This window comes from Halichoerus grypus, chromosome 10 (assembly GCF_964656455.1).
Source record: "Halichoerus grypus chromosome 10, mHalGry1.hap1.1, whole genome shotgun sequence".
NCBI lineage: Eukaryota > Metazoa > Chordata > Mammalia > Carnivora > Phocidae > Halichoerus > Halichoerus grypus.
This window is the reverse complement of record NC_135721.1, coordinates 71,010,170-71,033,882: the sequence shown is the minus strand read 5'-3', so window position 1 is coordinate 71,033,882 and position 23,713 is coordinate 71,010,170. Positions and strand designations below refer to the sequence as shown.

The window sequence follows — 23,713 nt, the reverse complement described above, 5'->3', positions numbered from 1 at the left end:
TGCTTCAGGTGTTTGTGTGTCTGCTTTCCATAAATTTTATGGAAAGATTTTCTATTTCTGAAATAAATAGAAACGTAGATTTATATTGCCCCCAGGACAAGGTTCAAAAAGGCAATGAGTTTGCACCAAAAAATAATGTCAGTTAGATTGTGTGATTTAGTGAGATATATTAAATTTTAAAATCTTTCTATACTGTGAGCATTTTATCTTTTAATATTAGTTTTCACATACACTTACTGACATTTCCTCTATTATTGGAAAAGTAGTAATGTTAGATAAATCTTTACTGACAATACTGGGACAGAAAAAATTGAAATAGTTTTTAAAAAGCCACAGTTGCATGATCCTAATACAACTATATCATTGTGTGAGTATGTATATGTAAGCTGTAAAGATACTATAGTATATAAATGCTTCAATATTTTTGTTCTTGGAAATGAAAAAAAAATCAAAAAAGGAAGTATTCATATTCTCTCACCTAGAATTATCTCTAAATACATGTTGATATTTTTGCTTATAGTTGTCCTTGTTTTCTATTTTTTATTTTTATTTTTTGATTGAAGTATAGTTGACACACTATGTTAACATTAGTTTCAGGTGTACAACATGGACAACTCAACGTGTAATGCTATGCTCACCATACAACGCTACTACAGTGCCATTTACTATGTTCCCTAAGCTGTACCTTTCATCCCTGAGACTTACTCATTTCATAACTGAAAGCCTGTACCTCCCACTCCCCTCAGCTGGTTTTGTTTGTTGGTGGACCTTCAGGTTGTTTCTGACTCTCTGGCTATTATGATTAAGGCTTTTGTGAGCAGTGATATACAAGTATTTGAGTACCTGGCCACAATCACATTCCTTACTTAAGGAATAGAATTGCTGGGTCATATGGTAATGTTATGTTTAACTTTTTGAGGAATCACTAAATTGTTTTTCAAAGTGTCTGCACCATTTAATATTCCCACCAGCAATATAGGAGGATTCCATTTCTTCACATTGTTGCTAATAATTACCTCTTTTTTAAGATTTATTTATTTTAGAGCGAGAGAGTGAGAGAGCGGGCGCTTGTGGGGAGTGGCAGTCAGAGGGAGAGGGAGAGAAATACTCAGGCAGACTCCCTGCTGAGCGCAGAACCCAACGAAGGGCTCAGTCCTAGGACCCAGAGATCATGACCTGAGCCAAAATCAAGAGTCGACTGCTTACATGATCCCAGGGTCCTGGGATCGAGTCCCACATCGGGCTCCCTGCTCCGTGGGAAGCCTGCTTCTCCCTCTCCCACTCCCTCTGCTTGTATTCCTCCTCTCACTGTGTCTCTGTCAAATAAATAAATAAAATCTTTAAAAAAAAAAAAAAAAAGAGTCGACTGCTTAACCAACTGATGAGCCATCCAGGTGCCCCTATTCTTTGTTTTTTGGGTATTTATCTTAATAGCCAATCTAGTGGATGTGAAGTGGTATTTCATTATGGTTTTGATTTGCATTACCCTGGTGGCTAATGATGTTGGCCATGTTTTCATATGTTCGGTGGCCGTTTATTTGTATATCTTTGGAGAAATTTCTACTCAGATCCTTTGCTCATTTTAAAATTGGAGTGTCTTTTTGTTGTTGTTATAAGAGTTCTATATATTTTCTGGATACTAGACCCTTGTTCTAAGAAATACATACTTCTCTTTGAGTTTTCCACTTGCCTCAAGTTGTTCATAGTGATGCTTATTATTTTTTAAAAACACTGCTGTATTTGCAGATATATTCCCTGCTTATTTTTAATATAATTTGTACCTCCCCCAACATTTCTTCCTTTCCATAGTTTGTCTGGGTTTTTTTAGAGAATCAGTTTGTGACTTTTTCAATCCTGTTTTGTGTCTTGGCTTTTTATTTCATTAATTTCAGTTCTTAACGTATATTTTTCCACCTATTTTTTTTTTTACCTCTTTAGTTGAGTGCTCACTATTTTTCCAGCCTTTTCTTTTTCAGTAAGCATTTAAGATTGCACTTTTCTTTATATGTGTTGCTTTAGCTGAATGTATCCTATAAGTTTTTAAAGGTACAGTCTCTTACTCAGTTTTCAGAATTTTATTCCTGTTTCATTTCTAAGCTTGGTATGTGTCAGTTTCATAAAAGTTCTCAGTGTAGTTGAGGATCATGTGTGCTCCCTAATTTTGGTTGCAGTTTTCTGTATGTCCATTAGATTAGATAAAGCTTTAGTTTTGTTCATGTTGTCTGTACGCTTGCTAATTTTTGATCTGAGTTATTGAGAGAAGTGTGGATTTCTTTATATAGTTCAGTCCATTATTGATTTGTTTTCAATACACAGCTGTACTTTTTTTTTTTTTAAAGATTTTATTTATTTATTTGAGAGAGAGAGAGCACAAGAGGGGGGAGCGGGAGAGGGAGAAGCAGACTCTCTGCTGAGCAGGGAGCCCAATGTGGGACTCAATCCCGGGACTCCAGGATCATGACCTGAGCCGAAGGCAGTCGCTTAACCAACTGAGCCACCCAGGTGCCCTCAGCTGTACTTTTCTTTGTGGTGAACTGAACCTTCATCATTCTTTAGGGACAGTATCCTTAGTAATGCTTTTTGCCTTAGATTTTTTTTTTTTGTCTGATAGTAAGCGGGCTATGCCAGAGCCCTTCTTTTTAGTTTTTTACATGATGTATATTTTTCCATCCTTTGTGAGTCAACGAAGTTTATAGCTGGATTTTATTTATTTTAAATTTCTTTTTTAAGTGGTAATTTGCATTTATTTCTACCATACTACTTTGTGATTCCTAGTCTTCCTGGTTCCCCTTACTCATTCTATCTTTCTTATATATTGATTGGGTTTTTAAAATTCCATTTTGCCTTTCCTATCACACCCGCACTGGTTTGGAAGTTATTCACAAATTTTTACAAAATGTATATACATAACTTATCAAAATCAAGTCTGTCAGTATTTTCTCACTTACCCCCAAAATACTAGGGCATTAGGATATCTGAGATCAGAGTACATTTCTTCATTATTGGCAGGTATTTTAGTTCTGTTTCTTTACCCCTTTAGTTTTCCATTCTATACAGTCAGTGTTAAGTTTAGATTTGCCCATATGCTTACCAATTTCTTTGCCATTCATTCCTTCTTCCTGAATATTCTTTAGGAGTTCTTTTATTGGCAGTCTGTTTAGTTAGGTTTTGTTTGTTTGAAAAGGTCTATATCACCCTTGTTCTTGAAGGAAATTTTTGTGGGTGTACAATTCCAGATTGATAGTTATTTTTCCCAAGTATCTGTAATATTGTGTTGTGCTGTCCTTTGGCTTGAATTACTGTTGAGAAGTCTTGGTTCCAGATATTGATTCCTTTTACTGCTCTGAGTCCAAAAGTGGATTTCTTTTTTCTATTTGGATTTGCTGTGTTCTCTTAATCAGAGAATTCATGTCTTTTATCAATTCTGGAAAATTATCAGTCATTATCTCTTTAAATGTGTTCCTTCATTCTCTTCTCCTAAAACTGTGATTGGACATATGTTAGACTTTCACATTCTTTTTCTGCCATGTGTCTGTGCTGCTCTCTTTGTGATTACTTCAGATGTTCCAATTCACTGTCTCTTCAGCTCTGATATGTTTAACCAGTCCATAGGGTTTTTTTTTCAATGACTGTATTTTTTATTTATAAAAGTTATTTGGTTCATTTCTAACTCTGCCTAGTCTTTTTTTTTCTTTTTTAAAGTAGCATCTTGTTCTTTGCTCATGTGTTCCATTCTCTATTATTTCAAACATTTTAATATACTTAATATTCCATATTTAAAATTTCTTGGTTTAAATCTACCCCTTGTTTCTGCTGAGTCTTTTTTTTTTTTTTTTTTTTTTTGACTCTTCTTGTTGGTGGCTCCTTTCCTTCTCTGTTATGTATATTTAGATTATGAATTTGCATCTTTCTGGGTTCTGTCCGTGCAAATCATACATCCTCCCCTTGCCCCAGATAAAATTTACTCTTGCCATATATCCCACAATGTAAGCCAGGAACACTTTTTTTTTTTTTTTTAAAGATTTTGTTTGTTTATTTAGAGATAGCAAGAGGGTGTGTGGGCAGGAGGGAGGGGCAGAGGGGAGACAGATGAGCATGGAGCCCCACGTGGGGTTTGAGATCGTGACCTGAGCTGAAATCAAGAGTTGGACGCTCAACCCACTGAGCCACCTCAGTGCCCCATAAGCCAAGAACACTTTTAAGTTAATTTCTCAGCCTGGAGTTTTTTTGATTTGTTGGAGCAAAGATTTAGCTACTAAAAAAGAAGCCCCAAATAAATAAATAATGGTGGCTTAAACAAGAATATGGGCTTGATTTTCTGTCAAAGCAGCATGAGCGTAGTAGCACAGGGCTGGTGGGACAGCCCTGCTGTCTCTGGGACCTGCCTCCTCCTTTATTGCTCCAGAGCAGAACCCTTAGGGTATTGCCTTCAAGGTCCAGGTTGGCTTACTACCTTACCTTTATTTCAGCGAGTGGGAGAGGACAAAAGGAGAAGTGGGGGACACATTATGGAAATGGTACACGTCATTTCTGCTCATGTTGTGTTGGCCAGAATTTAGTCCTATCTCCACACCTAGCTGCATGGGAAGCCGGAGCTGGATTCTTTGTTCTTGATAGTTATGTATCCTGTGAAAAGTGGTCAGATCTACTACTGTAGAAGGAAAGGATAATAAAAATGGCAACAATGAGCAGCCTTTTTCCACTGCCAACAAAAATAGACATTTGAAATCCCAACCCCAGTGAAGGCTGGCTTTTTGTCAGGGAGGAAATTCTCTCTTTTCCTTCCCTTTCCTACGGGCTCAGGCTGAGAGAGGTTCTTTGTTTTTTGTTTTTTGTTTTTTAAGATTTATTTATTTATTTGTTTGAGAGAAAGAGCACAAGTGCGGGGCAGGGGGAGGGCAGAGGGAGAGGGAGAGAAGCAGACTTCCCACTGAACGTGGAGCCCCACAGCACGGGGCCCAAACAGACCCAATGCAGGGCCCCATCCCAGGACCCAGAGATAGTGACCCAAGCCAAAACCAAGAGTCAGATGCTTAACTGACTGAACCATCCAGGTGCCGATAAAGATGGCTATTAAAAATGGTCCTTGTGGCCTGGTTTTATGCTGGCAACCCTCCACTTTGCAGGGGCTCTGACGTCTAGTTTTTTTTTTTAACTCAACTATACATTTATTTTAATAAATGCTTATAATATTTAGTATTTCTAGGATAGTGGAGTGCTTTTGTTTGTTTTAAGCTCTCTAGTATCTTCCCTATTTAATTTCTCCTTTCTAATTACTTAAATCTATCTTTCATGTAACTTCTCTGATTATAGGAAGTCTTTCTACTATAGTAGTAGTACAGGTAAATTTTTTTTTTTTTTTAAGATTTTATTTATTTGAGAGAGAGATCACAAGTGGGGGTGCAGGGAGAGGGAGAAGCAGACTCCCCACTGAGCCCCACTGAGCCCCACATGGCTCTGCCTCTCTTAAGTTCACTGGAAGAGGCAAATCCTTCAGCAATGTCAGCCCACCATTGCAGTATTATTTTCCCTTGGAATTATCCTAAGTCTTGGTTCTTTTTTCTAGATCATCTTCACTGTCTCTTTGAATCAACTGTATGATATTATTGATGTACCATTGTGCAAATGTGTGATGTTTATCATTTCTGGGTTTTGCTGTAACAGATAAATCTGCAGAGATCTTACTCATCCCTGTGTTGTTTTGCATCTGTTGCATTATTCCTTAGGTTGAATTCCTGGGAGTAGAATTGCTATGTCAAAGAGTATAACAAATATTTCTGAATCTTGTCTCATACTGCCTTTTTTTAAAGGTTATAACAACTTAGATTCTCACCAGAAATGAATGAGTATGCTAATTTCACTGTAGCCTCATCAGTATTTGGTAGTAGGATTTCTTTTCCTTTAAAAAAAAAAATAGCTGTAGAATATCTTAAGGTTACTTAAATATTCATATATTTTATTGAGCTTTAGCATTTTCTTATGGGTTACTTTGCTACTTATTTTCTCATCTGTGAGTTGTATGTTTTTATATTTGCCTATTTAATGACCTTGGTATTTTTCAAATACATGCAAACCAAGTTCCTTTATAAAAAAAAAAGTTAATCTTTCCATTTTTACATTTTGTGTAGCTATTTTTACAAATCTTTTTGTTTTTTTTTTAAATTTGGTTTATTCAAAAATTTAAATTTTAGTATAGTGAAATCTCTTGTCAGTTTAAATTGAGAAAGTTATTTGATCAATGTTTTATTCTTTTTTTGGCTAGCTTTTTGTAATTTTAATTCCTTATTCTTGTGGTGTTCACCTTTGGTATGTGAAGAAGGTGTGCTCGAATAAGTGGAGAGTAACTGGAAAGAGATTATATTAATCCCATTTATTAAGTTTTAGAAGATCTCCTTGTCTTAGAAAACTGACTCTCCTATATTGTGCTTTTATACATAATTATTTTTAGTAGTTTTTGTTTGTTTTAATAGGCTCCACACCCAACGTGGGGCTTTAATTTATTAATCCCTGATATTAAGAGTCGCATGCTCTGTGAGCCAGTCAGGCTTCCCTCCCCTAATTCTTTTTAATAGTTCTTAGTGTCTGTAAGGATAAGCTGCATTCTTTTTTAAAAGGTATTCTTTCCTAATTTTGTCTAAGTTTTAATTGTTTTGTTTCAAAAAGGGATTCCTATTGGACAGTCTCTTAGGAATGAGTAGATGTTAATTGATTTGGTTTTCTCTTTTCATAGTTTACCTTTTTGCTTACCAGTTGTTGTAAATATTGCAGTAAGCAGTTATTTTTTATAAAAGTCTTAAATAGTTGGGATGCCTGGGTGGCTCAGTCAGTTAAGCGTCTGCCTTCGGCTCGGGTCATGATCCCGGGGTCCTGGGATCGAGCCCTGCATCAGGCTCCTTGCTCAGCGGGGAGCCTGCTTCTCCCTCTCCCTCTGCCTGCTGTTCTGCCTGCTTGTGCGCTCTCTGTCAAATCAGTCAGTCAATCTTTTTTTAAAAAAGTCCTAAATAGTTAAGACTTGGTTTCTAAATATTTTGTGTATACATTTGCCATTGTAAGTGAGATCTGTCTTTCATTATGGTTTCCTGATGGCTGTTGGTAAGAATTTAGGGAAACAAAGTATTTAAGAGAGATTTTTTTTTTTAAGATTTTATTTATTTTAGAACAAGCCAGAGAGCACGAGCAGGGGGAGGGGCAGCCGGAGCGGGGAGAGAGAGAATCCCAAGCCGACTTCACTCTGAGCATGAAGCGTGACGGCCAGGCTTGATCCCAGGACCCTGAGATCATGACCTGAGCCAAAATCAGGATTCAGATACTCCATCGACTGAACCACCCAGGCGCCCCCTTGAAAGATTTTGATCAACTTTCAGTTTGAAGAAATGAAATTCTGTAGCTTTTTTAAAAAAAAATTTTGAGATTCCTAAGATGGATCCTTGGTTTGGGTAAAAACTACACATTCTTTTATAGGCTATGAACATTGAACATTCTTTAGTAATGGTTAGGAAGAACATATTGAACATTGTTTAGGGGGAAGTGTAAATAAAAATACTGAATACTACTAGTGACATAAGCTCTGCATCTTTTTCATCTAAGTAATTTTTGGATGTCTAGAGCTCTAATAAGCTCCTTATAAACAGAATTTTACATCTAAACTCCTTAAATGGCACAGTAACTTAAAACATAAGTTTAACTCAAAATACAAGTGAAGTTTAAATGAAGGAAAAGAAAATACATTGTTATTTCCATCTTTACCCATCATTTATAAAATTTAGTTATTCTTTGTTCTGTCTATAGGTGGAAAACCATGAATTCCTTGTGAAACCTTCATTTGATCCCAATCTGAGTGAATTAAGAGAAATTATGGATGACTTGGAAAAGAAGATGCAGTCAACATTAGTAAGTGCAGCGAGAGATTTAGGTAAGAAGGCCTCATTGGCGGTTTGAATAATTCTTTTGTGTATATGGTATCCCCACTGGTGCCAGAATTACTTGCCTAGAAGACACAGTGGATCATGCCACTTCCTTGTTTAAAGTGCCAGGCCTTTCTTCCACAGAATGAAATTATAAACACTTCCAAGTTGAGGTACAGGATACTTTGTGTTTGGAGCCTCACTCTCTTCCAGATTTGTCTCTTACTACTCTCCAACCCCAGGATGATCCCACAAATCAACCAAGAGGCCTTGCATCATTTCCTTGAAATAGGATCTGTATTAAACATCACCTCCTCTATAAGCTTCATTCTACTAGGAATAGTTCATTGATTTGGCTTTGGGGTTCCCGAGCACTGCATTAACATCAGCTTTTTTTAAATGTCTGCCTTCCATACTAGATTTTTTTTTTTTTTTTTTTTTGAAGGAGAGAGAGAGGGAGAGAACGCACGCGTGAGTGGGGGTAGGGGCAGAGGGAGAAGGAGAGAGAAAATCTTAAGCAGGCTCCTCCTCAGCCAGTGTAGAGCCCAGTGTGGGGCTCGATCTCAGGACTCTGAGATCATGACCTGAGCCGAAATCATGAGTCTGATGCTTAACCAACTGAGCCACCCAGGTGCCCCATACTAGATTAATTCCCCAATTAGTCTCATATTATTCACACTAATTTGTTCTGAATTTATGAACCTTTTTGTTTGAGCATCTTTCATGTGTATTGAATGAATAAATATATCTTAGCGTATTAGAATACCCCTCAAGCAGTAATTCTTATTAAACTTTTAGAGAATCTGATGAAAGTTATGAATCCTCTTCCCAGAAATATGTCCATATCTACACATACAAAACACTTTGCAAATAGTTACAGTGGAGAATCCATATATGGACTAGACCCTAGGTAAAGAATCTTTGCCTTTCTTTACCCTTCTCATTTCATAGCTCTTTTCTACGTTCTTTCTATGATCTCTTTCCTCCCCGGTCCAGTGAAGTCTGTCTTTAGTTGTTTGCTGCTACTAATATTTGATAACCATGCTTTAGCTATCAAATTTGTAGATGATCTCTCTCTTCTGATTTATACTCTAAAGATCACATTGATGAATGAGATGATGGGGACACACTTATAAAAACTCAAAAACCTTAGGTAAATAAAATCTAGCTGATCGATCATTGCTTATTTTGTGAAGTTTCTTACACTTAACAGAAACTATGTGTCCTAGTTTTATAGAGTTTTATTGTGAGAGTCCTAAGTTTTTGTTTGGAAGGTGTGTTTGTTCCCCCTTAATCCTACTCTGTATTAGATCCAGAGATATGCTTCAGTGAAGTAAGAACCCTGGTGCAGAGCTCCTCAAGGGCAGGGGCTGTAGCGTATCCATCCCTGTGCCCATAGCCCACTGTTGTGCTCTACAGCTTTGGTTGGCTGTACCCAGAGAGCACTTCCATGTCAGAAGCTACCATTAATATGAGAGTTGGAGGATTTTATAGATAGCCTTCATTCATGTAGTTGAGTAAAGTAGAGTTTCAGTATTTCCCAGTTAGATCATCTTAATAATTTCCACTGTGTTGTCTTGTAATAAGAGTTAATTATTTTAAACATTTACATTGAAAGATGGCTGTAGACATCTATGACATACTTTTTCTTTATCTCCGTATCATGAAGGTTTGGATCCTGGCAAACAGATTAAACTGGATTCCAGTGCACAGTTTGGTTATTACTTTCGCGTAACATGTAAGGAAGAAAAAGTCCTTCGTAACAATAAAAACTTCAGTACAGTGGACATTCAGAAGAATGGTGTTAAATTTACCAACAGGTTTGTATGCCTACATTATTTTGTTAAGCCTTCAGTAGCTCCATGGAACTATAAATTATTCTCTGATGAGACATGAATGTTCTATGATAAGGAAGTTTTACCTTACTTGTTAATTGATATGAGGTATCAGGTAAGAATGAAGCTTTATTTTCTTATAAGAGCCTCATTGGGTGTTCCAACACCCCTTGTTAAATAACTCCTCTTTTCCTCATTGACTGAAGGGATACTTTGGGTCTGGTTTTTTTTATTGTTATTTATTTATTTGTTTTATAAAGATTTTATTTATTTATTTGAGAGAGAGCACAAGCAGGGGGGTGGGTGTGGAGAGGGAGAAGCAGGCTCCCTGTCGAGCAGGGAGCCTGACACAGGGGCTCGATCCCAGGATCCTGGGATAATGACCTGAGCCAAAGGCAGATGCTTAACAAACTGAGCAATCCAGGTGCCCCCTTTGGGTCTGTTTTTAAGATTGTTCTTTCACGGGGCACCTGGGTGGCTGAGTCGGTTAAGTGTCTGCCTTCGCCTCAGGTCATGATCCCAGGGTCCTGGGATTGAGCCCCACATTGGGCTCCCTGCTCAGTAGGGAGTCTGCTTCTGCCTCTTCCTCTGCCCCTTCTCCAGCTTGTGCTCGCTCGCTCGCTCTCTCGCACTTCACTCTCTCTCAAATAAATAAATAAATAAAATCTTAAAAAAAAAAAAAAAAAAGATTGTTCTTTCATGGGGTGCCTGGGCAGCTCAGTGGAATTAGTGGCTGGCTCTTGATTTTGGCTCAGGTCATGATCCCAGGGTTGTGAGATTGAGCCCTGAGTCAGGCTCCCTACTCAGCGAGATTCTCGCTCTCTCCCTCTCTTCCCCTCCTCCCTCACTCTCTCAAATAAATAAATATTTATTTATTTATAAATTTTGAAGTTTGTTCTTGGCCACCTGGGTGGCTCAGTTGGTTAAGCGTCTGCCTTCAGCTCAGGTCATGATCTCAGGGTCCTGGGATCGAGTCCCACATTGGGCTCCTTGCTCATGGGGACCCTGCTTCTCCCTCTGCCTGCCGTTCCCCCTGCTTGTGCGTGCTCTCTCTCTATCAGATAAATAAATAAATAAAATCTTTAAAAAAATAAAATAAAAAAATAAAAATTGTTTTTACATATCTGTCTCACCATTCTTTTGTCAATATGAGATTGTATTATAGTTAATTTATATTACGCTTCCATATCAGAGTTTCCCATCATATCTCTGCTTTATAATTATTTTCACGTTTGTTTTTTGTAAGAAAGCTTTGATATCATTTATCAATTTAAAAAATTCTGGTATATCAGTTGGATATATAAATTAGTTAGGGAGATGCCTACTATCTTTAGTGAGGCCACTCACTAGATTGTTGCTTTTTCAAAATCCTGTTTCATGTTGAAAAATATTTTATAAGTTTTTCTTTTCCTTCACTGATGTTAGAAAGTTTCTGAAGCAAATTATTTATAGGTGAAAGAAGAATTATTTTGAAATAATCTTCCGTGATTTGGGGTGGGGGCATATATCTTTTTCCTTCTGTACTATATTAGAATTTATGGCAGGCCTTACACCCACCCCTCCTGAATATTCCCAGTACTTTACAGGTAGTTTTGTGTATGTGATCCCCTTTTATCCATTTATTCAGCAAGTATTTTGAGTGTTTATTATGTGCAGTCATTATTCTGGGTGTTCAGACACCCCAGGAATGAAAACAATCTGTTTGGTTTGTTTCTTGTAACAATTTTGAAATAAATAGGTTTATTTCTTTCATTATTTAGATGAAGAAGCTGAAACTCCCAATTCCCCAGGATTAGACAGCTAACATTAGGTACTCAACAGCTAGCTCTCCTATTGCCCAATTTAATAGTAGTTGTTTTTCCAGCAAACTATATCTCTGATTCAAGCTATATTCAATAATGGCTTAATTGAGATAGAACTTTTGGGGTATTAAAACCATCTTCAAATTGCCATTGGTTAGTTACAAGTAAAAGAGATTGAGCTGAATGACCACATTTAGTCTAAAAGTTGTGGAAGATTCATTTGTTCATTTTTGTCAACAAATTGCTTGCTGTGTATCTGATTCTTTGATCATACAGTTTTCCTTCTTAAAATCCTCCAGTGTCTGTCATCCAGGAAAATCTATTGTGACTTGCACAGTCTGGTCCTGTCCCCATCCACTTTCATCTCTTGTTTGCTCTCCTTCACATAATGGTCTCACTTTCACAATGTCTTTGCCTCTTGCTTGTCTTCCTTTAATTCTTTCTGTTTGCCTGTTTCCTAGTAGTTTTTGCTGCTGCTGCTTGCCCATGCACTGTGCCTTAGCTGCATGTGTGTGTGATGCAGTCAGCTAATCCATCAAGTTCACAGTTACTGCCTTGGTCGATGTCCTCCTCCATCTAGTGAATGCTTCCCCCTCTTTCTCTTCTCCTCTGTGCCCCCGATCTTGTCTTTTTGTTTTTTATTTCATTCTCTTTCTTTGACATAGGTGAATATTTTTCCTTTACTTTATTCTCATCCTTCTTTTTTTATTTCAACCTATAGTTTTCATTTTTTTCTTTACTCAATAAGATTTGGTTTTCAAAACATTTTCTTACTTTGACAACCTTCAATATCAAAAGACAGCCATACTACAGTAATGAGAGAAAACTGTGTGGTGCGTGTGTGAATTTGAAAAGGGGGGATGGGGATGCCTGGGTGGCTCAGTCGGTTAAGCGTCTGCCTTTGGCTTGGGTCATGATCCCAGGGTCCTGGGATCGAGTCCCGCATCGGGCTCCCTGCTCATCGAGGAGCCTGCTTCTCCCTCTGCCTGCCACTCCCCCTGCTTGTGTTCCCTCTCTCGCTGTGTCTCTCTGTCAAATAAATAAAATCTGAAAAAAAGTGGGGGGGAGATGGCCTCTATCTGAAATGAGGATGAAGACTTAATTCCATTTAAATATTTTAGAAAAGGTCACAGATCAGAATTTTACTCAGGGGAATAAATGTTATAGCAAGATTTGTGCCAGTGGGCTCTTCCAAACAGTGTAAATGTTAAATACACTGAATTCCATCCACATCTGTCCCTAATGAGTTGCCCATTTTCTACTCACATTTTCATTTTAATTATTGTTTTGGTGCTTTATAGTACACATTACTTTAGTAGATGTTTTGATTTTTTTTTTTTTTTAAAGATTTTATTTATTTATTTGAGAGAGAGAGAATGAGAGCACGAGCAGGGAGAGGGTCAGAGGGAGAAGCAGACCCCCCGCTGAGCAGGGAGCCCGATGTGGGACTCGATCCCGGGACTCCAGGATCATGACCTGAGCTGAAGGCAGTCGCTTAACCAACTGAGCCACCCAGGCGCCCTGTTTTGATATTTTTAATAATGTCATTATTTTGACTTGCAGTAAACTGACTTCTCTCAATGAAGAGTATACCAAAAATAAAACCGAGTATGAGGAAGCCCAGGATGCCATTGTTAAAGAAATTGTCAATATTTCTTCAGGTAAATTTAATAGAACCAATACATAAAATGTTCTGAATATAACCTGGTTTTTAGTAATAGAAAAAATATCAGGATGTTTCAAGAGTGGTTTTTTAAAAAGCTGTTACATACTGTGACTATTATGTTAGGCTACCTATTAAATAATGCATGCTGTATTGTGGTGGGAAAAGTAACTGGAAATAACTTATAAATAGAAAGAGAAGCTAGTGCAGGCTAAGGAATGGGAATACCCTGAAAAACACACTGCAGAAAAGCACAAAATTTATTGTAGTTGTAACAAGGAACAGAAACACCAAGGACTAAAGGCACTAATAATCTTAGATTATCTATGGGCCCATGCTCTAAGTTTTGGAAATAAATATCACTGAAAAACAAATAGAAAATTACACATGAAACAAGCCTTTCCAAGTTCTATGTGCCATTTTGTAGATTTTCAGAGTTCTTCTGGAGGGCACTGTTTGAGAAAATTGCATGGCTTGACACTATGGTATTGCCCTTGGCACAGAATGAAGCACAAGGTGAGGCTGATGTGTTAAACTGGAAGGTTTTGCCTGTCATCACGTGTGTATTGAGTATAACCGTTATTGTGCCTTTCAAAAATATACCAAAGAACTACTTCAACCAAGGGATCAAAGTTGGCATCCTCAGTAATGGGACAAATGACATATATATGCTTCCGGATGTGATGTAGAGGGAAGAGCACAGTATTGCCCATGTGGTATTCTTGACAAAAATGTTTAACCTGATTGTTAACAAGAAGGGAAAACGGAGATAAATTTAGATTGTGGGACTTTTTTTTAAGGCTTGTACTCTTTAAAAATGTCTGTGTCATGGTAGCAAAAAAGGAATGGCCAGGATCTGTTCTAGATTATAGGAGACTTAAGGAGACACGACAAGCAAATCAGTAGGTGGTCCTTGAATGGATCCAGGACCAGGAGTTGGGGATGGGAAAGAGCTATCAAGGACACTGAGGACAAATTGGTGAAGTTTAATAAGAGAGAACATGGTACTGGTGTCATATTTCTTGAGTTTGTATTGTGAGTAAGTAGGAGGATGTCCTCGTTTCCAGGATATTCATGCTGAATTATTGAGTGGTAAAAGCTCATTTAATATGTACTTGTGTAATTCTATAAATTATTTTACTATTATGAATTTTATGGTAAATCAAAATAAACATAAACTTAAAGGTTTTTTTTTAATTTTGTTTATTTGAAAGAGAGCACAAGTGGGGTGGGGAGAGGGAGAGGGAGAAGCAGACTCCCCGCCAAGTAGGGAGCGCGATGCGGGGCTCAGTCCCAGGACCCTGAGATCATGACCCAAGCCAAAGGCAGACACTTAACTGACTGAGCCACCCTGGTGCCCCTAGAGTTACCTTGAATTTAAATGAAACCTTTTCTTGGTCTAATATACACATTATCTGTATTTAAAAATGTAATGGGTTATCTTTATGGTTCTTTATCTTGCTATTAAATGAGACTAGGTGATGCTGTTAAGAGCTAGGTGATGTGAGATACCTTAAGAGGCTTCAGTTTTCCTTTTTTAAAGTAGTTACAATAAGTACTCCATTAATGTTTAAGTAATTCTTGCAGGTTCTTGTTCCTACATGATAGGGTAGTGTGAACCATTCCTTTCCTTTTTTTTTTTTTTTTTTAAAACAATACCTGTTATGTAAGACAGGAATAAATTTAAAAGTGATGAGACAGTAACAGAATTATTTATATTCAGCCATTCATAAGTTAATTTTTATTTTTAAAATATTTTATCACTTTTATGGGGAACAAGGGAGTCAAAGATGAATCCTATTTCCTGCCATTTCATTAATTCTCATGAATGTCCTTTGAAGCTTTTGACACATTGATGCCCGTGTGATAGTTCTACATAATGTATGGGATGTTTTACCAACCCCTCCTCGCTATTAAAATTTCAGAATCTGTTCTATAAATTTTGACCATTTTTATTGTTGAAACACGAATTGCCTGCCACCTGTCAGGGATTTTTTAGTGTACATAATAGCTTTTAGTTTTAATGTTCTAGAAGAGTAGAATCTCATTGAAAGTATTTTAAGTGACAATTATGGATCTAAATTTTGCTAAAATTCAACTGCATGTGGTACTGATGGGGAAGAAAAGCTCAAGTAACACTCGTATGGTCAGGTTTATACAGGCACAGGCCTTGATGGTCACAATTTTATCTCTTACAACCTGGTGTTTGCATGTATCATGATAAGCAGCTGTGTGTTTTCTATTTTAATGGATTTTGGTAAGGGAGGGCATCACACTCTTTCTATTTTTGAAGTCTATTCATAGTAGGGGAAGATGTAGTAATACGTTTTAACCTTGGAGGTTTTAGGTGTTCCTTTGAAGTTTAGTTATGGCAAACTTCTGTTAATTTTTTAAGTATATAAATTAGAAAATGGATTTTAAATTCCTAAATAGGGAAGTTAAATTTATTCCTCTAACTGCTTATATGTATTTTCTTTATTCAGTATTTCTGTGCACATTTTCTATTTTTATACAGGCTATGTAGAACCAATGCAGACACTCAATGATGTGTTAGCTCAGCTAGATGCTGTTGTCAGCTTTGCACATGTGTCAAATGGAGCCCCTGTTCCATATGTACGACCGGTCATTTTGGAGAAAGGACAAGGAAAAATTACATTGAAAGCATCCAGACATGCTTGTGTTGAAGTTCAAGATGAAGTTGCATTTATTCCTAATGATGTTCACTTTGAAAAAGATAAACAGATGTTCCACATCATTACTGGTAATATATAAATAAATAAAACAAAAAAACCCCACCTAATTTATGGGCTTTTTTGGGGGGGTAATGTTTCCCCTTTTTTATGTTGGAGTGGAATATTTAAAACTGATGAAGAAAATCCTAGTTCTTGACGTTAGAAAAGGAACATGTTATTCATCCTAGTTAGTAATATGTTCACATTTGGGTTAGAGGGAAGATTTGGAAGGAAGGGGAGGCCTTAGGAGCGAAAGTCATCTTTATATGAAACTTCTGTTCCAGGGGTTTAGTGCATTTAAAAATGAACATGCCTTCAAAGCCAGACCTTTTTGATAGTGCGTCATTGAAGGTCAAGCAGAACTGACTGCTGGAATGACCTCAGCCTAGGGTAGCAATTCTTTTAAAGACATGGGACTGTATTCGTGTGAAATATGAAAAAAAGTTTGCTTATAGACTAATGCAGCCTGTCTCTCAAGCTGAAGTATTTTTAGATCTTAACCAACCAGATTCTAGAGAACAAAAGTGGAGGGGGTAGTCTTTGACCAGATATATTTGGGAAACAGAGATAATATTCTAGTTCCCCAAATGGATTTTCAGGTTGTTGATATGATCTAACCCAGACAAATAAATTATACTTTAGCGAAAAATAGGGTTGTGTCTTAGGGCTTTAGTGTGGAATTTAAGTGATTTGAAGGATTAGACCATACTGACCCATTCACTAATAGCCTCGTTTATTAATGAATTACTGTGTTTAGTTAATCAATTAGATGTGTACTACTTTTCTGGATGACATAAAATTATCGTGCAGGCAGTTGTATGAGCTGTGGGAAAATCTATGGTTCTTCTAGGCAAATTACAGGTAAGGTATATTTTTTATGGTCCTGTCGATGAAGGGTGCAGTGTAGGTTTGTCTGAAGGGAGAATAGCATTGCTCTGGCAGTTGATGGTTCTGCTGCTTATATGCCGTATCTGTACGACCAGGTGATTAGTCACAAGAACGCGATTTAGGGCTAGCAATTTATTAGTGGCAGAAATAAATTAATAATCTTGTTTTTTGATGTAATTTATTTTAAAGGCCCCAATATGGGAGGTAAATCCACATATATTCGCCAAACTGGGGTGATCGTTCTCATGGCCCAGATTGGGTGTTTTGTGCCGTGTGAGTCAGCAGAAGTGTCCATTGTGGACTGCATCCTGGCCCGTGTAGGGGCTGGCGACAGTCAGTTGAAAGGAGTCTCCACATTCATGGCTGAAATGCTAGAAACTGCTTCTATTCTCAGGTGAGTGATTTTCCCAGTCCTCTCAAAATGGAAATGAATGTCCCTGTCCTGTTAGAAGTACATTTGCAGATTCATCGATAAAACATCGGAGAACCTTTATCTAGTTTAATAGTTTTCTTGTGAACTTTATGCACTTCATATTATCTTAAAAGGGTAATTGTTAATAGTTGAGGAAAGCTTTGATTTTTAAATTTGTCTTAAGATTTTTGGTAGTTGTTCGCCTTATAACCCCCACCACTGCCATGCTTTTGCTTGAACTGTTCACAGTACCTGGAATGTTTACCCATGTCCTTTCCAATCTTTAAAGGCCTTAGTGACAGAAATTCTACTTCTCTGATGACTTTCCTTGTCACATAAGCCTCAGGTCATGGGTATTTCTTCTCTGAACTCTTTGACATGCCTGTAATTACTCGGTTTTTTGTTTTAGGGGTTACTGAAATCTTTTGTTTTTATTTCATTTTTTTAGACACTTCTTTAAAGGTAGAGAAGCTATGCCTTCCGTTTCTTGTGTCTTCTAAAGCACATCACATGTAGTAGATGCCTAGTAAATTACTATTCATTGTTTGTGGGGAATTATAGAAGCAGTACAAATGTTTGGTATAATAATTGGTCAACAAGCTAATATTCATAACTTAAAAATTAAAGAAATAAGCAAAAGATGTCAGTGGCAATTCACAGAAAACAAATGACCGGTAAGCACATGAAGAACTGTTGCATTCTTGGGGCGCCTGGGGGGCTCAGTCAGATAAACGTGCAACTCTTGATCTCAGCTCATGTCTTTTTTTTTTTTTAATGTTATGTTAATTTAGCTCATGTCTTGATCTGAGGGTCGTGAGTTCAAGCCCCACATTGGGCTCCATGCTGGGTGTGGAGCCTACTTTAAAAAAAAAAAAAGTACTGTTGCATTCTCTAATTGAGAAAAAAAAAAATCCTCTCCTTACATTTGGTTAAAGAAGAGAAAAGGAAGAATGCTAATATCTGATTGGTAGGGCTACGGCCATCGTGCACCAGCTGCGTGTCCATAACATGACACCCTTGTGCCATCTTCATGCGGTATTTTCTAAAATCTGGGCTGGTTTGATTGGCAAGAAATGAATGATAGCTGATTCAGAAATTCTTCAATTACTAGTGAGATTGGTAATTTAAAAAATATTTATTCACTATTTGTTTCCTTTTCCATCAGTTGTTTATGACCATGCCCATTTTCTTTTTTTAATTGACTATTGAATTTTTTATATATTAAGATGATCTGTTATGTTTGTGGCACATCTTTCCCAATGTATTGCCTTAGTTTAGTTTTTTTTTGCATTATCACATATCATGGGTGATTTTCATGTAATTATGTGTTTCAGGTCTGCAACCAAAGATTCTTTAATAATCATAGATGAATTGGGGAGAGGAACCTCTACCTATGATGGATTTGGATTAGCGTGGGCTATATCAGAGTACATCGCAACAAAGATTGGTGCTTTTTGCATGTTTGCAACACATTTTCATGAACTTACTGCCTTGGCCAATCAGATACCAACTGTTAATAATCTACATGTCACAGCACTAACTACTGAAGAGACCTTAACTATGCTTTATCAGGTGAAGAAAGGTGAGTGTATACCACTGGTGTACTGTAAACTCAGGTGTGGCAGTGGGAAACTTCTACCCATGACATCATCAGTCATTGCCTGATTCTGAGTATGAATTATTGATGTTTGTACAGAACACATTTACTCTTAGTTCATAATCTGACTGCAAGGACAGGGTACATTATATTTCTGTGTCTCATAATAGGACCACTCATTATAAGACAGTTGCAGAAAGAATAACTCCTGCTCTTCAACATTACCACAGAGGGTTTTGTACTGCCTCCCATGGCCGCCTGATTTCTCGTCAAAAGTATCTACTAGATAGTAGCAATAATAACCTTTGAAGTTCCAGGGCTCTTATGCTGCTTAAGGAACCATTTATTATAATTATCTCGTTGTATTTTTAAGGGTGTGTTACATAAACAGGCTCATTTAAAGGTAGGGTTTCCACAAATCCTGAAATTGTTAGTAGTTCTCACATAGGGAATGACTTGTTGGCCTTTCATCCTTTTCGGAAAAGTTTGTCATTTGTGGGTCTACAGCTAATGAGATTTACCAAATTGGTGAGATTAACATGCTGTAAAGTTTTTGCTGCCTAGACATTTCACCAGTCATTGGAATAACTTTTTCAGATAGCTTTCTGATTTACCAAGAACATTTTCTTGCAATCAGTTGGTTACACATAAGTACAATATTATTTTTGGTTCTTTTATCCTTTGTTGCTTATGCTTCAGTGGGAATCCTTTTGACTTACTCTGTTTATTATTATTATTGATATAAAATACAGATACTTTTAGTTGGACCTGGCATTTAGCACGAAGTTGAAGTTTTGCTTTTTGTTTTGTGTTTTGTATGATAAATGGGTTCAGAATTTAATTATTAGAGTGTGAGCATGCGAGGGGGCGGGGAGGGGCAGAGGGAGAGAATCATCCCCGCTGAGCATGGGGACTGCTGTGAGGCTCGATTTCACGACCCCCACAAAATCGTGCCTGAGCTGAAACCGAGTCAGACGTTTAACCGACTGAGCCACCTAGGCGCCCCAAGAAGTGGGTTCAGAATTTAATTTTTAATTTTTTTTTTTTTTAAGATTCTCTTTATTTATTTGACACAGAGGAAGTGAGAGAGAGAGCACGAGTAGGGGGCAGAGGGAGAGGGAGAAGCAGACTCCTCACTGAGCAGGGAGCCCAACAAGGGGCTTGATCCCAGGACCCTGGGATTATGACCTGAGTCAAAGGCAGACGCTTAACCAAATGGGCCACCCAGGCTCCCCTGGGTTCAGAATTTTAAAAGACTAGATGACCTGAGAGAAGATAGGAATAAATCCATCCGTCGCTGTGGATGTTTATCAACATTTGCTTCTATTTTATTTTTGTTTGTTTCTCTTAGTTGTGCGGAGTATCCAGCCCAGAGTGCATGGGATATATAACTAGGCCAAAAAAATTTTTATAGTTGATACATAGTTGAGGCAAAAAATGGAAGCTCCATGATAACTCTGTGAGCATCATTTGTATTAAATGTCTGGAAGGAATGTTGTAAGTCCATTTATTTTCTGCAAATGGGGATGAAGATAAGCTACCTAGTCTATAAAATTTACTGGCAACGTGAGTCTAAAATTCCATTGTCATGTGTTTGCAGTAGTTTAGAATCAGAATAAGATTATGTAAGACTGGTAAGTAACTTTTCTAAGACCAGTATTGTAAATATTTGTATTTATCCAGCCAATTTCCTGAAGTCACTATCTCCAGAAAATGACATAGGCAGAGGATGGACTGTTCAGTAACAAGCCATATATTTTGAATAAAATGCTCTTAATTAGTGACACACATTTATCTTGGTTTTTTTTTTTCTTCGTACTTTATTTAATTCCTCCCTTATGAAATGAGAAAACCTCAGAAGGATAATTGAGTTGATTAATTTTTCTTCAGATTCTGATATTTGTCCAGACCTCTGAGGATTCGCTATCAAGCTTTTTTGGGGGGTATTTTTATTTTTCCTACTACATTTGTCAAGGATAAAACAAAACACTGTGTGCCAAGTCATAATTACTTTCCACTGAAAGCTTAATTAAAATTCCTTCGTCTAAGTTACTGTGAAACATTTGGCCTAATGTATTTGAAATACAAAATTAAGTTTCCAAATGACAAGGTGAGATGGATAAGTTCTATTTACATCAGTTGCTGTCTCTTTCTGCCCTACTCCTCACAACCCCCAAATTTCTTCTAGGTGTCTGTGATCAGAGTTTTGGGATTCACGTTGCAGAGCTTGCAAATTTCCCTAGGCATGTCATAGAGTGTGCTAGACAGAAAGCTCTGGAACTAGAGGAGTTTCAGAATATCAGAGAATCAGAAGGATATGATGACATGGAACCAGCAGCAAAGAGGTGCTATCTGGAAAGAGAGGTTTGTCGCATTGTGTTTGTAATTATTTAATCCTGTGTTGCTAGATCTGTCAGGTCCCGTGTGATTCTAATACTTAATCATTCATTGTTGCCTTTCACTTAGATTTCTTTGCCTGGCGAAGACTTCATCTATATCGTTTTTGATTTCTGCACTATGTACATGACCATAAGAGAGCATGTCAATACCACATTTTAAATGTAGGAGGACAGGAATATTAGTCTAGGTTTAAAGTAAGTAATTCAAAGGAGTTACAGATGTCCAAGCCCTTTTTTGATTACTTCATAAACAAATAGGTCAAGTCCAGTTAATTGCACATTTACTCAGTTAATTGCTTAGTTAAGGGACTAACAAAAAAATAAACACAGTTCTGCCTTCCAGTTGTCTAGAGTCTAGTTGGGGAGATAATAATGAACATGTCAAGGAGAATAATGCGGTATATGACATGTTTACTCTACAAAGCTCTTTGTGGGCAGGATGTTTCAGTTCTCATGGGAGAAGTGCATCTTAAGTTAGGCCTTCTCTGAGTGGTGGGTGAAAATCACGCAGAAAGGTACAGCATATGCCTGATGTATATTTTTAAAAGTAAAGGATAATTCTCTGCAATAATGAAAATAAAAGGATCTTAATTCACTGGTGGGTCCTGGCAGCATTTACTGTGGTTATGCATTGTGAGAACTTCTTGTCATGATTTAGCTTTTAGCCAGTGAGTTTTTTGATGTTCTTACCTGAAGGATAGATAATTGTTACAGTAATAGATGAGCATGTATGATTTTTAAGCTTAAAAGGTATAGTTTTGTCTGTTGTACCTGTATAGGCAGGAGGAATGTGTTCTATCTTGCTACTAGTTTAAGTTAGGGAGGTTGCTTTGGAATGGTCTTGTTACGAGCAACACAGTGATCTGGGGTTAGGTAGGCTCTGTTATGTAATCCCTGGTTTCCAACTAGAACAGAAACCATGTACTTTTGATAATATTAATTACGTTGTATTTTGAAAAAACTTTAAGCTAAGGGAGATGCATAACTATGAACGTTAAGTCTAGATCCTGTCTGTATTTCAAAAAGAGTATACTTGTTATTTAATAGAGAAATATATCTTCTTTACCTTACCATTTGGATATCTACCTTTCAACCCTTAAGGTACTTGCTACCAACTAGCTCCGTGTATGAAAAGCAGACTTTTTAGTTCTGCTTCGTATGTGATGATGAACATTTACATAGTACTTACCCTTTGCCAGGCACTGTTCTAAGCACTTCTGAGCACACATATTCACTCTCCAGTTCTCTCAACAGCCCTGTGAGGTTGGTAATATCATCCCCATGTATGAATGAGGAATGTGGGTTAAGGAATTTCCCCACGATCACATGGCAAGTAATGGCCATGCTCTTTAGAATGCCAATAACTGGCCAGTAAAATAGTAATTTAAAAATTCTGTGTGTATGCGAGTACTGAATTTTCAGGGACTATCTAGGCATTACAGTATTTATAAACCTTGAGTTCTTTTTCTCCCAGAAGATTAAGTTTATATATCGATTATAAAGGGTGACAGATTTGGGAACTACTAAAATATTGAGCCCCTTTTCATTAGCAGCTGAGAATGTATTTATAAATACCCTTTAATAACTTGCTATGACGAAATGTGGTCAACTAAGGGCTTTCCTATATATTCTGGATAGTGCACGCTTAAAATTTAAAGAATGTTCTTTGAATATTGGGTGGTGTGTTTAGATTGAAATTTAATGAAACAATTCATTACAATTTATTGTGACTTTTTAAAGAGATTTTAAAGACTAATGGAGCATTCATATGTCTTTCAGCAAGGTGAAAAAATTATTCAGGAGTTTTTATCCAAGGTGAAGCAAGTGCCTTTTACTGAAATGTCAGAAGAAAACATCACAATGAAGCTAAAACAGCTGAAAGCTGAGGTAATAGCAAAGAATAATAGTTTTGTAAATGAAATCATTTCACGAATCAAAGTTACTACATGAGAAAATCCCACCAAAGGAGCGAAGAGAATACTGATAAGCTGTTATCTGTAACACTTTTGTATTGTTTTATATTAACCCTCTTTTCATAGTGCTGGCAATTTGAGACCCATGGGATATCAACTTAATAAAATATTTAGTAATACTTGGAGTACATTTTCAAAGATTTTTATTTTGGAAGAATGAGAGCTGTAGCTGAGGAATACTTAAATGGACATGGGCAATAGTAGGTGGTGTGTTGAATTTTATAAATAAAGTCATGTAGTTTGTGGAATTTGAAATGCGTTGTGTTTCTTTGTGATAGGACGTGTATACATGTTTCTTCCCAAATGATACGGAAAAAGCAAGTTGCACCCAAAGACTTTGCAAAAATAAAGGCTCTTAAAGCTAAAAAGAACCATGGAAATCATTTCCATTGATCTCCACAGTGTCCATATGTTGGCAGGAGCCAGGTTGGCTGCATACTCATTAGCCAAGGAATTTACTATAAACCTGAAGTCCTAGTGTGATCCTCCTGCCTGCCTGCTGTTCTCC

At 37.2% G+C, this 23,713-nt stretch overlaps 1 protein-coding gene across 1 annotated transcript in view; it reads left to right on the top strand.

Moving 5' to 3' along the window:
* Positions 1-23,460, top strand: part of MSH2 (mutS homolog 2) — a 77,462-nt gene extending 54,002 nt beyond the window's left edge. Inside the window, exons 9-16 of the mRNA XM_036121649.2 lie at positions 7,789-7,912; positions 9,574-9,724; positions 13,105-13,202; positions 15,720-15,965; positions 17,014-17,218; positions 18,571-18,818; positions 21,022-21,197; positions 23,012-23,460. Of these exons, the coding sequence (XP_035977542.1) occupies positions 7,789-7,912; positions 9,574-9,724; positions 13,105-13,202; positions 15,720-15,965; positions 17,014-17,218; positions 18,571-18,818; positions 21,022-21,197; positions 23,012-23,182 (1,419 nt within the window). The 3' untranslated portion in view covers positions 23,183-23,460. The remainder of the gene's footprint in view (positions 1-7,788; positions 7,913-9,573; positions 9,725-13,104; positions 13,203-15,719; positions 15,966-17,013; positions 17,219-18,570; positions 18,819-21,021; positions 21,198-23,011) is intronic.
* The last annotated feature ends 253 nt before the right edge of the window (positions 23,461-23,713 follow it).